Genomic DNA, 18,835 nt, shown 5'->3' with positions numbered 1-18,835 from the left:
TTTATCAGAAGTGGGAGGTAGGAGAGGTTACCTGGCTATTACTCTGATTATTGCTTCCTAAACAGTCCAAGAAAGGGTAAGGGAGATCTTTTTTTTTTTTTTTTTATATATTCATCACATGAGAAGATATTTTTGTTTACATATGATTCCCTGTTAAATACTACACTATGTACATATTTTTTCCAGTGTGGTAACATTAAGATAATCCCTGTTTCCTTTATTCATAAAGTTTTCAAACTAGGAAACAGATACCAACACAGAAAAACAAGTTTTAATCTTCAGTAAGATTAAGAGGTTACATTTACTGATAAACTGAAGATAGACCTTGACCCAAACTCAAAGTAGCTCTTGGTCAGAAAAGTGTGGTAGAGGGTGCATGGAAGTGATACTTTGTGGTCTCCATAGTGGCCTATTTGAGGTGATTTTTTCTTTAACTGCTAAACTGTATTACTAACTCACAATAAAAAGGAGTCAAAATTTAAAACATTCTGATCATAATGAGTCTGCACATGCTTTTCAATCCCCTGGTGGTCACAGTCAAGAGGAAACTGCTCACTGCACAAAAACAAAATAGATATAACCTAATGAGGGACTGAGAAATTGGGGAATATACTTCAAGAATATTAAGTCTTCAAGTAACTAAAATCTAGACAGCTTTTAAATCTGTAGGTACAGTAAAATGATACAGTAGTTGAATCTGCTAACCCTAGTATTTAGGACAATAAATTTTAATTCTGTGCCACATTAGCTGCCAGATTTAGGGCTTCCAGCAGCAATATTTGAACAATGAATCTGCTTAAAGAAGTACATATAAAATGATAATGAACACAATTTTCCCAATTATCTTGGAAAAAAGCATAAAACCTCATATTTTCAAATACTATCTAAGAAAATAATGGAAAAGAAAAAAGGAAAGGTCTTGAAGCTCCACTATCAAAATTCTTGATGACAGATACTTATAATAAAACTCAACTTTCTAAGGATCAAAAATATAACGGAACCAAAAATCTCATAACCTTTTTTCCCTGTTCTGGAATAACTTAGAGCCTATACCAATTTACTGCTCCCATGAACCAGCTAACAACAGAGTCTGTTGCTCACGTGCTAGACTTAGACCAACCTAATCTGACACGTTAAACGTCAGGTAGAAGGGTACGAAGCAACGCATACCTTTTTTTTCTTACCTTTATACTTTCTAAAGCCATATGTAATTTGGCAATGATAACCCTATTATTCTGTATCTTCTAACCACCTATTACCTAATAAAAGGGGAAAGGGATTCAAGAGTAGAATTCTGATGTTATAATGAGACATAAGAGCTCATGAACTAAGAAAAATCACCTACTCAGTAATTCAAAACCAGAAAATAGGTTGTAAGTTCTCTGAGTAGCCAATTCATACCAAGTCTTATGATCCTGACATGGAAAATGACATTTTCACTCGCAAATGCATTTATTCTATTTTACTCATCAAGCCTGGTTAATTAGTTTCCAAAACCATACTAGATGAAATATAACAAATTAGTTCAGGAAGTAAGGCTATTCAGGCAGGCCCACTGTCAACAACAACAAAATGGCTACCAGTAAAAAGAAAAGCAGACAACTCAAAACATCCAATAACATTTCAGTAGTGGATCACACAGCTTTAGTAACAGAACATGAACACACTGTTTAATGTTGATGTTTCAATTAATAAACTTGAATCATCAAGGTGAGATTAGGTATTCTTTAGGAAGGCAGAGAATCACGTATTTGAGAAAGATTCCTTCCCCAAGCTGCTAAAATAATCAACAGTTTAGTACTGAAAGTTGTCAATGCAAAAACAATTTGTGAATAGGCATTAAAATACCAGCACCTAGTCTGTTAGCTAAACTGCCAAAATAATCTCGTAAGCAAATTTTATTGGGAATACCAAACTGAGAGATATTTATGAAAAACTGCAAATAATTAAAAACTAACATTTTTCACAGCATTTTAATCTCCAGAAACATCTAAACCACTTTACATTGTTCATCTGCCTTTAGACTCACCATGACAATACTATTTCTGTAACAAAACAAAGCAAATAAGCTACCGTAAACTGAAACCATATGAAACTCAAAATCTTCTCATGAGATTCCCAACTCAAAATCTAGCCTATACAAAAATTCTTAGTGGGGACACCTGGGTAGCTCAGTTGGCTAAGCATGCAACTCTTGATTTCAGCTCAGGTCATGATCTCACAATTATGAGATCGAGCCCCATGCCAGGCTCTGCAGAGCAAGGAGTCTGCTTGGGATTCTCTCTCTGCCCCTTCCCCATGCTCTCTCTCAAAATAAACATACATTAAAAACAACAATAAATAAAAAAAAATTCTTCGGGCACCTAGCTGGCTCGATTGGCATACAATTCTTGATTGTGGGGTCGTGAGTTCGAGCCCCGTGTTGGATGTACAGATTACTAAAACATAAAAAGTAACTCAAAACATAGAATAAAATAAAAACAGTGTAATTCTTTGTTTTCTTATTAAAGTACATAACCAGCTTGAATGTCTGAAATAGTATTAAGAGGGGTTAATCTCTTGGACAATAAAAGAGGACAATCATAATAAAATAAGATTAATCATACTAAATTCAAAATTCAAATGCAAAATGATTACAAAAATAAAATTATCCTTTGATACAGCAATTCCATTTCTGGGTATACATGTACAAGAACTGGAAGGAGGAACTCAGATTTGTACACCTATGGTCATGGCAACATTATTTACATTAGCCAAAAAGTGACAACAACCCAAATGTCTTATCAATGGATAAATGGATAAACAAAATGGAATATTATTTAGCCTCAAAAAGGAAATTCTGACACATCACAAAATGGATACATCTTGAAGATATTATGCTAAGTGAAAAAGCCAGTAATAAAAAAACCAAATTCTACATGATTCTACTTATATGAGGGATCAATAGTCAAATTCATAGAGACAACAATCCAACGAGAAGACAAAAATGTGCCCAATATAGGAGCACTCAAATACATAAAACTGTTCATAACAAACATAAAGGAACTAACTAATCAGTAATGGAATAACAGTAGAAGACCTTAACACCTCACTTACCTCAATGGACAGATTATCCAAACAGAAAATTAATAGTGGCTTTGAATGCCACACTGGACCAGATAGATTTAACATATATAAACATAAATATTTAAATATTCAGAACATTCCATCCTGAAACAACAGAACATACATTCTTTTCAAGTGCACACGGAACATTCTCCAGAGCAGACCACATATTAGATCACAAAACATTGGTCTCAACAAATTAAAAAAGATCGAAATCACACCAGGCATCCTTTCTGACTACAATACACAAGAAAAGATCAGGAAAGAGAATACATAGAGGTTAAATAACCTGCTCCTAACAATGAAGGGGGGCCAACCAAGAAATGAAAGAAGTTAAAAATTCCATGGGAACAAATGAAAATGACCAGAGAGCAGTCCAAAATCTTTGGGATGCAGCAAAAGTGGTCCTAACAAGGAAGTTTATAACGGGTCTGCCTCAAGAAGCAAGAAAAATCTCAACCTAACCTTACACCTAAATAAGCTAGAAAAACAAAAACCTGAAACCAGCAGAAGGAAGAAAATAATAAAGATTAGAGAGAAATAAATGATACAGAAATGAAAAAAAAAATGGAACAGATCAATGAAACCAAGAGCTGGTTCTCAAAAGAACATAAAATAGGGGCGCCTGGGTGGCTCAGTCGGTTGAGCGTCCGACTTTGGCTCAGGTCATGATCTCACAGCTCATGAGTTCGAGCCCTGTGCTGACAGCTCAGAGCCTGGAGCCTGCTTCTGCTTCTGTGTCTCCCTCTCTCTCTGCCCCTAACCCACTCACACTCTTTGTCTCAAAAATAAATAAAAACATTAAAAAAAATTTTTTTTAAACCACAAAATTGATAAACCTCTAGCCAGACTCAAAAAAAAAAAAAAAAAAAACCTCAAAATCACAAATGAAAGAGGAGAAACAACCAACGTCACAGAAATACAAGCAATTCTAAGAGAATATTATGAAAAACTCCATGCCAACAAATTGGACAATCTAGAAGAAAGGGATAAATTCCTAGAAACACATAACCTACCCAAACTAAAATGAGAAAAAATAGAAACTTTGAACAGACTGATAACCAGCTATAAAACTAAATCGGTAATCAAAAAACTACCAATGGGGGTGCCTGGATGGCTCAGTCGGTTAAGCGTCCAACTTCGGCTCAGGTCATGGTCTCACGGTTTGGGAGTTCAAGCCCTGCGTTGGGCTCTGTGCTGACTGACAGCTCAGAGCCTGGATCCTGCTCTGGATTCTATGTCTCCCTCTCTCTCTCTGCCCTCCCCTGCTTATGTTCTGTTGCTCTCTCTCTACAAAAATAAACAAACATAAAAAAATTTCTAGTAGACTTAAAAAAAGATTCTCTCTCCCTTTGCCTCTCTCCCCTGCTCGCACTCTAAAAAAAAAAAACAAAAAACAAAACTAAAAGGCAACCTACTGAGAGATTTGCAAATGACATGTCTGATAGAAGGTTAGTATCCAAAATATATAAAGAACTGATACAACCCAAAAAACAAATAATCCAAGTAAAAAACAAGCAGAAGAGGGGCGCCTGGGTGGCTCAGTTGGCTGGGCATCCGACTTTGGCTTGGGTCATGATCTCACGGTTTGTGAATTCGGGCCCTATGTCAGGCTCTGTGCTGACAGCTCGGAACCTGGAGCCTGCTTCCGATTCTATGTCTCCATCTCTCTCTGCTGTCCCCTGCTCATGCCCTGCCTCTGACTCACTCTCTCCCCCCCCAAAAAAAACATTAAAAAAGAAAATGTTTGTTTTTTTTTTTTAAATGAGAAGACACGGACAAACATTTCTCCAAAGAACACATTCAGGTAGCCAACAGACACATGAAAAGATGCTCAGCATCACTCATCATCAGGGAAATGCAAATCAGAAACATAATTAGCTATCACTTCCACAATGGCTAAAATCAAAAAAACAAGAAACAACTAGTGTTGGTGAGGATGTGGAGAAAAAGGAATCCTCATGCACTGTTGGCAGGCATACAAATTGATGCAGCTAACTGTGGAAAACAATATGGGGGTTCCTCAAAAAATTAAAAATATAAACACCCTATGATCCAGTAATCACACATTAGGTATTTACCCAAAAAAGACAAATACCAACCCAGAACTCAAATGCACCATGACAGACAGGAAAGAGGCCCTGATCCTTTCAAAATGTAGTTTTAATAATTTCAGTCACAGACCCTTGTTTAGAATCACTCATCAAGAAAAAAAATGTTCACCAACAAAATTGTCTTCAGTTCAAGGATTCACAGTGAAGGAATCTTATGAAAAGCTGCAAACAAACCACACATCAATAGAATGTGTGGGCTTTAGTCTTTCAGAGATAGAGGGAAGGAAAAGGAATAAAGGCAGTCCAAGGAGTTTAGTGAACAAAGGCATGAAAACAACTGAAAAGAAGGATGTGTGTTAAAGGAAGAAAATGTATTCCTGTCTTGAATGATGGGCTTAGGATGTTTAGACCAATGCAACTCAAACTCTACTGAGCATATGATCATGAAAGGATTTTTGTTAAATCCAGTCTGAGTCTCACTAGGTACAGAGTGAAGCTGGAGATTCTGCATCTCTACCAAACTCCCAGGAGATATCAATACTGTTGGTCCACATACTGTATTTCTTAGTAGCAAGGGCTTACATGGTTCCTCTATTGCTAAGGCACCACATCAAATTCACAGGCTACTATGGGAGATTTTTAATTTTCTAAGTTAATTGTCAGATACTACATGAACAACTAGTTCAAGATAGCCCACAATTTCAACATTAGATAGTGCTACATTCCTTTCAGTGACACCTTATCTTTGAGAAGAAGGTGGGTTTTTGGCAGTTGATGAAACAAAGCATGTGCTTTGTGAAAATCAATATGAATGAGGAAATGAAGGTGGCTTGTCCAATCTGACTCTGAGGTTTAAGCAGTTGTACAGTGGTCAACAACCACATATATCCCATTAATAACTGTGCATATTTAAAAGTGAAATAAAAATATGCATTTTTCGGGGAGCCTGGGTGATTCAGTCAGTTAAGCATCTGAATCCTGATTTTAGTTCAGGTCATGATCTCACACTTGTGAGACAGAGCCCTGCATCAGGCTCCATGCTCATAGGACTCTCTCTCTCCCCCACCCTCTCAAAAGAAATAAGCAAGCTTAAAAAATATATATGAGTTTTTCTTTCAATTCAGAATACGTTATTTTTTTCAAATGGTTACTACATTCATTAGGAAATTGTTCAGTATTTCTTTTCGCCTATATATGTTCATGCCATGAACCTCTGGTTTAGTCTATTTGATAGGTGATTAGGACCACAGCTCTTATAGCCAAACTGATGTGGTTCAAATCCTCATCTGACTGTACCCTTAACCAGCTGTGTGATGAAGCAAGCCTGTTATTCTTTAGGTTTCCTCCATTATAAAAGAAAAGATCATAATAGTTCCTACCTCACAGGACTGCTATGAAGAATAAATGAGTTGATATATTTAAACAGCCAAGCACCATTATAATTATGATGCTATAGTTATTGCTACTACAATTATTAGGGAAAAGGGAGTCACAAAAGGCTTTTGATCTTATAGCTGACCAGTTTCTGGTACAGAAGGGAGGAGGAGATATGGCAAGTTTATGACTGGGGTAGGCTGGAGAACAGGCAACCTCAACCCTGACTCCAGGGTCCTGTGGTTGTTAATTACTCCCCGGGCAGGGAACCACAGAAAAGGAATAGGTCAACTCAAATCTGCTTTCTATATTCTAAAAATTATTCATTAAAATACTTTACTTGCAAGTGACTGTTGTAATGACAAGATTTTTTGAAAAGTCTAAATGTACATAAAAATTAGTTTCTGTCTAAAGTGAAAAATCTTCTGATTGCAAAATACAATTACCCAAGGTGTTGCCTATTAAGAGTCCTTCCATCTCATTACCAAATCTAAGCATGTCAGCAAATGAGCACAAGACTCTAACACTGCTTCTCATGGGTTTGCAGGAGGGCAAAGCACACAGATCAGAAAGAACATTCTCCTAATTAAACTGAAGCAGATGACTATGGAAGAGAAGGGCTTGTCACATGTAACATCTGTGCCAAGAATGATCAGATTAAATATGCAAAATGTGAAGTAAAGGTGTGAAAAAGCAGTAAGATTATACTCTAGACCTTAAATAGGCTACAAAAGTTCTGACAGTTTTCCTAATTATTCCCAGTAATGGACATAGAAGGCCAAAAGGCAGGCGGGAGAAATACATTTTTCTCCATTATGGGTGTTGAGCACTAGGGCTAAAATCATGCCTGTCTGAACACTGATCAGTTTCTGCAAAGGTTAATAGCAATTAAATGCAGCAAACTAGATTAAATGAGAAACAGGTCATGATACTGCTGTACTTGCAAAGAGCACAATAAAGCAGGCTGGGAAGGCAGGGAAGCACAGGAAAGCAAAAAGAGCGGCGATGAGGAAAAGAAAGGAGGAAAGAGGGAAGAAGCGGCAAGGAAGGAAAAGGAAAAAGGACGGCGACACAAACGAAGGCAAGAAGCAGGAGGGGGGGGCGAAAAAAGGAAAGAGGGGAGGCGAAAAGAAAGGGGGCGCAGAAGAAGAAAAGGGGGAGAGAGAAGGAGAGAGAGGGGAAAGAGAGAGGAAAAAGAGGGAAAAGAGGGGAAGAGAGGGGAAGGAGAGGGAAGAGAGAGGAGATAAATATAACATAGAGTATATAATATATGTTATATATTATATATAACATACATAATATATGTTATATATTATATAATATATATTAATACATATTTAAAATATTTTAAATATTTTATATATATATAAAGATTGCTCTTTTTCTAGCTATATATAGTCCATCTTAAAATTTAAAATGGGGCATAAATGTTAAAATTAAAGGACACATACTGAAGCATAATATTGTCATTAACACTGCTTCTTCCAACCTAGTACATCTACATTCAAAAGAATAAATTACTTAGTAAGTGATAATTAAGATTAACCTATCTGTGATTATAGCTAATAATAATGTATCATACATCTGAAAGCCGCTGAGAGCACATCTTAAAGGTTTTCATCACATAAGGGAAAACAATTTGTAACTATGTGTGATAATGAAAGTTAACTAGATTTGTTGTAGTGATCATTTAGCAATATATATAAATATGGAATCATGTTGTATACTTGAACTAATGTTATATGTCAATTATATCTCAAAAACATTTTTTAAAGATTAAACTGATAGCTATGATATTCTGAGGCCATTCTCTGAACTTAATCTTTTACTTTAGTATAAATCCTAAAGTGTAAGTCTGATGCATATTGATGGTTGATTTTTCAAATTTAAATAAAAGCAGATTTTTCCAAAAATTAAGTAAGCAATCACATGTATACACAAGCACACACACTCCCTTCTTCCACAAACCTCTCTATAGGAAACAAAAAATAAAAGGGACAGGCTCAGAAAATGGAAATTCAATTTACTTTACTATCCTCAGGGTCTTCTAAACCATCCGGCCGACTAAGGTTTCGAGCAGGCTGGCTGCAGACAACATTATCTTCCACTCCCCAAGAAGGTACTCTTACAGGTGGCCTTTGGATTTCATCAGGGTAAAAAGCACCATCTGCTCCATCTGAAATAAAATTTTGGAAGAGTAGAATGAAACTTGGTACTAAAATGAGAATCTTTGTGTATAGCTATGACGAACAGGACATAAGAACCATTTTAGGGCATCACAAAAATGATGTCTTTTAACCCAAGTGATTTTTTAAAATAAGAACTACGTGTAATAAGCAAAAAGACTACTCATTCGCGCTGCAGCACTCCTAGATGAACCCTAGTTAAACATTAAAACTACTGGTTATAAGATAATGTTTCTGGGGCGCCTGGGTGGCTCAGGTCATGATCTTGCAGTTCCTGAGTTCGAGCCCCACGTTGGACTCTGTGCTGACAGCTCAGAGCCTAGAGCCTGCTTCATACTCTGTGTCTCCTTCTCTCTCTGTCCCTCCCCTGCTGGTGCTCTGTCTCAAAAATAAATAAACTTTAAAAGAATCTCGGTCTAGAGATAGCTTTAAAATGAGTAAATAAACAGATAAATAAATAAATAAATTTCTATTACAGTTAACTGTACTAATAGTTCTCTAATCTCAGGAAGATGCAAACCAAAAAACTTCATATTCAGTTAACTCAAAGCCAAAAATATTTCAATAACCTCTGGTTTCCTGTGTTGCATAAGGATTACCATATTGCAGAACTGGCTGTACATTTGGCACTGCAGCAACATGACCATTTTGCTCTGAGCATGTACTGAGATGCTGTGAGATCTTCCGAGGACTCTGGGAATTCGGACCTTCTGTTTTCCTTTCTGCTTGATTTTCTAGACTCATTTTAAGTTCCTAAAATTAACAAAACCAAAGGTGAATAAGCAATGAAATATTTTAGGGGCAGCATTAAATATTTGGTCAAAATAAAATAAAATTATTTCCCTATTATGTTCGAAGAATACAGGTGGCTCTCAACTACGCATAATTGTCCCTTCCAACATCAGAAGGCAGAATAAAAAAGCCCAATGTATTTTCAAATTTGTGCCACGATGATACTCTTTTTATTGAGCTAAGAGGAAACTGGGCAGCTCTTACAAGTTAGCTGTCAATAAAAGTCAGAAAACAAAAAACAAACCAGACTGCTTCTCTAGTAAACTCTATCAAACATTTAAGAAACTTATTTTTAAAAAATACCAAACCCATATAAATTCTTTCAAAAAACACTTCTGAACTTACTTTATAAGGCCAGCACTACTCTAATACCAAAGCCAAACAATGACATTAAGGAAAACTGCAGACCCCATCCCTCATAAATACTGATGCAAAAATCTTCATTAAAATATCAAACATGGGGTGCCTGGGTGCCTCAGTTGATTAAACGTCTGACTCTTGATTTCAGCTTAGGTCATTATCTCATAGTCATGAGATCGAGCCCCACGTCAGGCTCGAGATTAAGATTCTCTTTCTCTCCCCCTCTGTCCTTCCCCTGCTCGTGTGCATGCACAACTTTCTCAAAACAAAAAAAAAAAAATCAAATATGATATTTAAAAATAACATGACCAAGTGGGTTTTATCACAAGAAAACAAAGTTCGCTTAACATCCAAAAATCAATGTAAATCACTATGTTCACAGACTAATGGAAAAAAAAAACCCATATGATCATTTCAATAGATGTAAAAAAAACATTTTACAAAACTCAACAGTCTCACCAGATAGTTTACATCTCAGGCAAACCAGAAATAAAGAGGAACTTCCGTAATATGAAAAAATGCATTTCTTTTTTTTTTTTTTTTTTTTTTTTTTTTTTTTTTCAACGTTTATTTATTTTTGGGACAGAGAGGAGACAGGAGCATGGAACGGGGGAGGGGGCGAGAGAGAGGGAGACACAGCATCGGAAACAGGCCTCCAGGCTCGGAGCCATCAGGCCCAGAGCCCGACGCGGGGGCTCGAACTCACGGGACCGCTGAGATCGTGACCTGGCTGAAGTCGGACGCTCAACCGACTGCGCCACCCAGGCGCCCCGGAAAAAAATGCATTTCCAATAGCCCAGACTGAACAACAAAGTGCACTACAGTGACCTTAACTGGTGGAAAAACTAATAATTCCACCTGCTCTTACCCTTCTACTCACATCATACTAGAGATACTAAATAGTGGATTAAGGCAAGATTAAGATTAAAGCAGACTGGAATGGAAGAAGTAAAATCATCTTTATTCATAGGAGATATGATTACATATGTAGAAAATCCTAAGGAATCTACTAAAACTAGGAGAATGAGTGGGTTTAGCAAGATTGCAGTATACAAGGTCAATACATAAAATCAACTGTATTTCTATATATAAGCAACACACAATTGAAAAATGAAGTTTTTAAAGATATCATTTATAGTAGCATCAATAGATAATATTAAAATATTCCGATATAAATTAATTACAAAATGTGCAAGGCCTATACACTAAAAACCACAAACTTACTGAGAGATACTAAAGAAAGCCTCAACAGAAAGAAATCTACCACATTCATGGACTGGAAAACAGCATTTTTATGCTATTAACTCCTCCCAAATTGATCTATACATTCAATACAACCCCAACAAAATCCCAGCAGGCTTTTGTATAAATTGACAAGCTGATTCGAAAATAAAGGCTGAAATACAAAGGTGCTAAAATAGCCCATTTAAAAAAAAAAAACAAAGACTTATGCCTGATTTCAAGATTTATGATATAAGAAGCTATAAAATCAGGAGACTACAATGTTGGCATATGACTAAACATACAGATTAGGGGCTGGCAAATTTTTCCCATAAAGGGCCTGATAGACATTTTCAGCTTTGAAAGAAACAGTCTGTCACAACTACTCAAATATGCCTTTACTGTTGCAGCTAGAGGTAATACCTAAGTGAATGGGCATGGCCATATGCTAATAAAACTTTATTTATAAAATAGGCCATGGGCCATATTTGGCTTGTAGATGTTAGTTTGCTGACCCCTGATATAAATCAATAAAGGACAGAGCCCCCAAAATACCCATATTCATAGTCCGTTCAATTTCAACAAAGATGCAGAAGTAATTCAATGAAGGACAGGAATGGGCTTTTTTAAGCATAAGCTTAAAAGAACTGGAATGGACAAATTCTCATTATATGCCATACCATACAAAACAATTAACTTTAAATAGATCATAAACTTAAACATAAGAGCTAATGCTATAAATCTAGTAGAAGAAAATAAAATTCTTTGTAACCTTGAATGAGGCAAAAATGTGTTAGGACACAAATAGCATGAACCATTAAGAAGAATACTGCTAAATTAAACTATTTTCAAAATTAGATGATTTAGCTCTTCAAAGATATATATTTTTCTTAAATGCTTAGTTGGGGGGGGGGGAGGGAGGGGCAGATGGGGGCAGGGCAAGGTACCCAAGATCTGAAGTGGGCTCTGCTAACAGCAGAGATCCTGATGCAGGGCTCCCACTCACAGACCATGAGATCATGACTTGAGCCAAAGTCGGACACCTAACTGACTGAGCCACTGAGAAGCCCCTCAAGGATAGTATTTTTAAAAGTGAAAAAGAAAGCTACATATTGGGAGAAAATATTTCCAAAATATATGACAAAGGAATTGTATGTACAATACATAAAGAACTCTTAAAACTAAATACAACCAGTAACGATAACTCAATTAAAAAAATAGGTAAAAGATTTGAACACTTTACAAAAGAATCAAGAGACGCCTGGGTGACTCAGTTGGTTAAGCGTCTGGCTCTGGCCCAGGTCATGATCTCATGGTTTGAGAGTTCAAGTCCTGCATTGGGCTCTTTGCTATCAGCACAGAGCCCACTTTGATCCTCTGTCCCCCACCCCCCACCCTCGTCTCTCTGCCCCTTCCCTGCTCATGCTCTTGCTCAAAAAAAAAAAAAAAAAAAGTATATATGAATAGCCTATAAGCACATGAAAAGATACCCATCACCACTAATCATCGAGGAAATTAAAACTTAAACCATAATGAGTTAATACTACATACCCACCAGAAAGACTAAAATTAAAATCTGATAATACCAAGTACTAAGAGCCTACAGAGCAACTGAAATGCTCACACACTGCCAGTGGGAATGCAAAATGGTACAGCCACTCTGAAAAACAATTTGGCTGTTTCTTAAAAAAATTTTTTTTTAATGTTTATTTATTCTGGGAAGACAGGGAGACAGACAGAGGGCAAGAGGGGAGGGACAGAGGGCAAGAGGGGAGGGGTAGAGAGAGAGGGAGACACAGAATCCGAAGCAGGCTCCAGGCTCAGAGCTATCAGCACAGAGCCTGACACGGGCCTGAGCCCATGAAGCACGGGATCATGACTAGGGCCGAAGTCAGACATTCAACTGACTGAGCCACCCAGGCGCCCCACAGTTTGGCTGTTTCTTAAAAACAAATCCAGGGGCGCCTGGGTGGCGCAGTCGGTTAAGCGTCCGACTTCAGCCAGGTCACGATCAGGCGGTCCGTGAGTTGGAGCCCCGCGTCAGGCTCTGGGCTGATGGCTCGGAGCCTGGAGCCTGTTTCCGATTCTGTGTCTCCCTCTCTCTCTGCCCCTCCCCCGTTCATGCTCTGTCTCTCTCTGTCCCAAAAATAAATAAACGTTGAAAAAAAAAAAAAAAAACAAATCCATCATACAAGAGAGCAATTCATTTGTAGGCATCTACCCAAGAAAAATGAAAACACATGCCCACAGAGAGATGAGAATGTTCACAGCACCATTATTCACAGCAAAACATTAGAAATAATCCATATGTCCATCAGCTGGTAAAAGGATTAATGTCCAACTAGTGAATGGATAAATTCTGCATGATTGCATTTACATGAAATGCTAGAAAAGGTAAAACTATACAGTAGCAGAAGACAGATCAGTGACAGTCTGGGACTGGGGATAACTGAAGGAGCTGACTAAAAATGAGCATGAAGGAAGTCTGTACAGTAAAGGAAACATTCTATAGTTTGAATACAGTGGTAATTACAAGACTATATATATTTACCAGAATTCATCAAGTTACACTTAAAATAGGTGGGTTTCATTAAACTGTACATCAATAGAGTCATTTAAAAAATCAACCAGAAATTTTAACATAGACTATAAGAGTGGAAAAGTTTATCTGTAAAGCAAAACTCAGCTGGTTTTGCTGAATGTCACCTATGAGAAAACAGATAAGACTCTTAAAGTCACTATCATAGAAAGAAAAACTGGTAAACATGAAAAATTCAAGTCAATTTAGGAGATACAGCAGAGAAGAGATGAGAAGAGATACAGCAATTACAAGTTCTCCTAAGCCTGTGAAAAGAGCATAGGGGTGCCTGGGTGGCTCAGTCGACTGAGCGTCCGACTTCGGCTCAGGTCATGATCTCGCAGTTCATGAGTTCGAGCCCTGTGTCAGGCTCGGTGCTGATAGCTCAGAGCCTGGAGCCTGCTTTGGATTCTGTGTCTACTCCTCTCTGCTCTTCCCATGCTCAGCTCATGCTCTCTCAATAATAAATAAATGTTAAAAAAAAAAATTTTTTTTAAGTATAGAAGATACATGAAATAATAAGCATATTGCAGGATTGGTTAAGTGAACGATGTGGCTAGAGCACAGGTTGCATGTTAAGAGCAAGAAATATGTAGCTAAAAAGTCAAGTGAAGGCCAGATGTGCCAAATCTTTGTCATACAGTTTATTACAATGGGTCTAACTGTTCTCGAACAGTAATAACATGGTAAAATGGTCCTAAGGTTATTCTAGCAAAGCTATTCTGGGCATACTTGAAATTAGAAATAAATAAGCAGAAATTAGAAACAAATCATATGGCAGACTGGAGTCAGACTTCTCCAGCACTAATAACCCTGAAGAATCTATCTTTTCCAGCCCTAGGAGGACTACTGAGAAATGAGTAGAGTGTTTAGAACACAGCAGGACCTCAATAGAGGTTCCCTCATCTCCTGCCATGAATCAAAAAACCCCAGAAGCGCTGCCACGTAATTCAGTATTGTGAAAGTGCAATGTGAGTAGAGAAAAAGTGAGAGTAAATTTAAAAAAAAAAAATTTTTTTTTTTTTATTTTTTGAGATAGAGAGAGAGAACGCACCTATGTGTGCGTGTGAAGGCGAGCACACCAAGCTGTGGAGAGCAGAGAGCTGGGGTGGGGGGAGGGGGGAAGGGGGAGCGGGGAGAGAGGGGTGGAAGGGGGAGACGTGGGGGAGAAGGAGGGAGGGACTGAGATTCAAGGCTGTGAGCTGTCAGTGCAGAACCTGACGCGGGGCTCTAACTCACAAACAATGAAAGCACGACCATGGCTGAAATAGTCAGATGCTTAACTGACTGAGCCACCCAGGCACCCCCAAAAAATATTTCCAAAAGGATTCAAGAAATGAGGAAAAGGACAGAAAAGAGTAAAAGGTTTAGACAGGGTCAACTGCTACAAAAGTTTAAGCAAATTATATGGAGTCAAAGGTTTCAACAAGAGATTTATGCATTCATTGGTATAGTCAAGCAACTTCAGAGATTCCAACACAATGAAGAGTTCACTCTTAAGTTAATACCCCTCTCCTCTACCATCAGAGATGCAATAAATCCCCTGCAAATAGGATGCAGGGTAAGAAAAGGTCCAGTAACAAGCAGCTTTGATTCCTCATGAGGGAAACTGGAGGTGGGGTGAAGAGAACACAGGGACATGAACAAGACAGTTATAGGTAGGCTGTTTGGTAAATTGGAAGACTGAACTCTTGACTTAGAGAAGATTCTTAAATTTGCATTTACAACACCCCCCAAAGGGTCCACGTTTAGAATTCAGGAGATAAATCAATTTATGGGGAAAATAAATGTGTATCTTTTCACTAACTTCTAACTGAAATTTAGCATTTTCTTCGATTATGAAGGCCAAAAAACCACAGTAGCGAACGGTTCCAATACCTTTGTCACCTACAGAATCAAAGATATGTTCACTTCATATTACAGTCACTGCAGCCATCTCAAAACAGCCTTTATATTTCACTACTTTGAAATTAGTAATTACTAGACATGCTAAATCTTAATATTTTAAAATAAGCACATATACTACCTGTCACATAGATCATAAACTGAAAATTTTGATAACTTTCTTAGAATTTGATTCCTTTGTGATTCTGTATATTTTGCTTTAATCACTTAAAACTATTTCTGAAAACAGACTTCACCAGACTATATCAAAAGGCCCTTAGAACAAAAATGGTCAAGGGGCACCTGGGTGGCTCAGTTGGTTAAGTGTCTTTCGGTTTCAGCTCAGGTCATGCTGTCACGGTTCGGGAGTTTGAGACCCATGTCGGGCTCTGTGTTGACAGTGCGGAGCCCGTTTGGAATTCTCTCTCTCTCTCCCTCTCTCCCACTCCCCTTCTCCCCCCTCTCTCTCCCTCTCCCTCAAAAATAAAGAAGTACAAAAAAAAAAGAAAAATGGCCAAGAACTCAGAACTCCTCCAAGACCTCCTCTACCTTCAAAGACATGCATGACAGGATACAGCTATGTCACCTGGGCAAAACTGTTAATGGCTGACTTAGAATCCTCCTAAAATAAAAGCCTCCACAATTTAACTAATAGATTTTGTTAGGAATCCTCTTTTATAGTTCTAAGGCACAAAAGTGTGGTTAGCTGGTTTGCCTCTGCTAGAATGCCTACATCTTTTTTTCTTCTTCAAGGCCCCAAAATGGCTCACAGTAGCCTTGGTTTTACAAATTACCCAAAGAATTAAGGAGGTCTCTGGTACTCCCAACTGTTAAACAGGAGGAGTAATATATTTCCCTTATATGCCACATGTCGACCCAATCAAAGTAGAGGAGGAAAGACATTAAATGTTCGGAATTACAACGCTGAACAAGTTGTTCAAGGTATTATAGAATTCTCATAACCTCCTTTTATCACTCCTAGAGAGCCGCTAAGTTATAGCTAAAAAGGGAAACATGGTAGTCTACGACTTTTCTAGGACCAGTTGTGTGGGGTCATGATTATTTAATCGTGCTATTATTATAACATTTCATTACAGCTATCTCCCGTTAATTTTAAGTATATATGCTACTCTTCCATTGTCAGGTAGGAAGCAAACCATCTGGAAACACAAAATGATTCAGAAAAAAATAAATAGGTATATGATGTTAAATATTCTGAAATGGTTTTTAATTTAAAAAACTTTTATTTGTATTTCCCACAATCTTTCTTTTAAATCATTATTTGCCATTTTGCTTTTGCTTATTATTTTCTTTACTCTCCCCCTTTATGTTTCTACTAAGGCGTTTATGCAGAATATTTGAAATAGTATGAAAATATGAAAATGATAATTCTATTAAATAGTTTTTGAATGACATGAAAAGATATTTTCAGCTATTAAGTTCCTAAATGAAGTTAAACTGGTAGGGATTTATTTATTTATTTATTTATTTATTTATTTATTTATTTATTTATTTATGTGTTTATGTGTTTATGTGTTTGTTTATAGTAGACTCCACACCCAATGTGGGGCTTGAACTCACGACCCTGAGATCAAGAGTCACATGCTCTAAACGTATGGCCAACTCATCTTTGACAAAGCAGGAAAGAACATCCAATGGAAAAAAGACAGCCTCTTTAACAAATGGTGCTGGGAGAACTGGACAGCAACATGCAGAAGGTTGAAACTAGACCACTTTCTCACACCATTTACAAAAATAAACTCAAAATGGATAAAGGACCTAAATGTGAGACAGGAAACCATCAGAACCTTAGAGGAGAAAGCAGGAAAAGACCTCTCTGACCTTAGCCGTAGCAATCTCTTACTCGACACATCCCCAAAGGCAAGGGAATTAAAAGCAAAAGTGAATTACTGGGACCTTATGAAGATAAAAAGCTTCTGCACAGCAAAGGAAACAACCAACAAAACTAAAAGGCAACCAACGGAATGGGAAAAGATATTTGCAAATGACATATCGGACAAAGGGCTAGTATCTAAAATCTATAAAGAGCTCACCAAACTCACACCCGAAAAACAAATAACCCAGTGAAGAAATGGGCAGAAAACATGAATAGACACTTCTCTAAAGAAGACATCCAGATGGCCAACAGGCACATGAAAAGATGTTCAGCGTCGCTCCTTATCAGGGAAATACAAATCAAAACCACACTCAGGTATCACCTCACGCCAGTCAGAGTGGCCAAAATGAACAAATCAGGAGACTATAGATGCTGGAGAGGATGTGGAGAAACGGGAACCCTCTTGCACTGTTGGTGGGAATGCAAATTGGTGCAGCCGCTCTGGAAAGCAGTGTGGAGGTTCCTCAGAAAATTAAAAATAGACCTACCCTATGACCCAGCAATAGCACTGCTAGGAATTTATCCAAGGGATACAGGAGTACTGATGCATAGGGGCACTTGTACCCCAATGTTCATAGCAGCACTCTCAACAATAGCCAAATTATGGAAAGAGCCTAAATGTCCATCAACTGATGAATGGATAAAGAAATTGTGGTATATATACACAATGGAAAACTATGTGGCAATGAGAAAAAATGAAATATGGCCTTTTATAGCAACGTGGATGGAACTGGAGAGTGTAATGCTAAGTGAAATAAGCCATACAGAGAAAGACAGATACCATATGGTTTCACTCTTATGTGGATCCTGAGAAACTTAACAGGAACCCATGGGGGAGGGGAGGGGAAAAAAGAAAAAAGAGGTTAGAGTGGGAGAGAGCCAAAGCATAAGAGACTGTTAAAAACTGAGAACAAACTGAGGGTTGATGGGGGGTGGGAGGGAGGGGAGGGTGGGTGATGGGTATTGAGGAGGGCACCTTTTGGGATGAGCACTGGGTGTTGTATGGAAACCAATTTGTCAATAAATTTCATATATATAAAAAAAAAAAAAAAGAGTCACATGCTCTAGCAATTGAGCCAGTCAGGCATCCCTAAATTGGTAGGGTTTTTAATCTTAAGAGAGCTATTACTTCATACTATTAGTTCTTTTATTCACACACATGTTCAATAAATATTTAGGGAGTACTATGTGGTAGGCACTAGGGATTCTGGAATAACCAAAACAGACAAAAACTCCCGCTCATATGGAGTTTATACTCTAGGGCAAAGAAGAACTACAATACACAAAATATGTAAAATAAATAGTTAGATGGTGGTAAGTACTTTTCATTTATCCACTCAACAATCACTTGGTTCATTCTAGGTACTATGTGTGGATCTAGGTT

At 37.6% G+C, this 18,835-nt stretch overlaps 1 protein-coding gene across 4 annotated transcripts in view; it reads right to left on the bottom strand.

Moving 5' to 3' along the window:
- Window positions 1–18,835, bottom strand: part of TAX1BP1 (Tax1 binding protein 1) — a 92,161-nt gene that overhangs the window by 2,982 nt on the left and 70,344 nt on the right. For 2 of the 4 annotated variants that reach the window (XM_030308151.2, XM_030308153.2), the window contains 2 exons: window positions 9,289–9,472; window positions 8,561–8,709 (listed from right to left, as the gene is read on the bottom strand). In XM_030308151.2, the coding sequence (XP_030164011.1) occupies window positions 8,561–8,709; window positions 9,289–9,472 (333 nt within the window). The remainder of the gene's footprint in view (window positions 1–8,560; window positions 8,710–9,288; window positions 9,473–18,835) is intronic. The other 2 variants (XM_030308152.2, XM_030308154.2) reach the window with 1 other exon arrangement.

This window comes from Lynx canadensis, chromosome A2 (assembly GCF_007474595.2).
Source record: "Lynx canadensis isolate LIC74 chromosome A2, mLynCan4.pri.v2, whole genome shotgun sequence".
Lineage (NCBI taxonomy): Eukaryota > Metazoa > Chordata > Mammalia > Carnivora > Felidae > Lynx > Lynx canadensis.
Note: the sequence above shows the minus strand (reverse complement) of the source record. Positions and strands in the feature narration are given on the sequence as shown.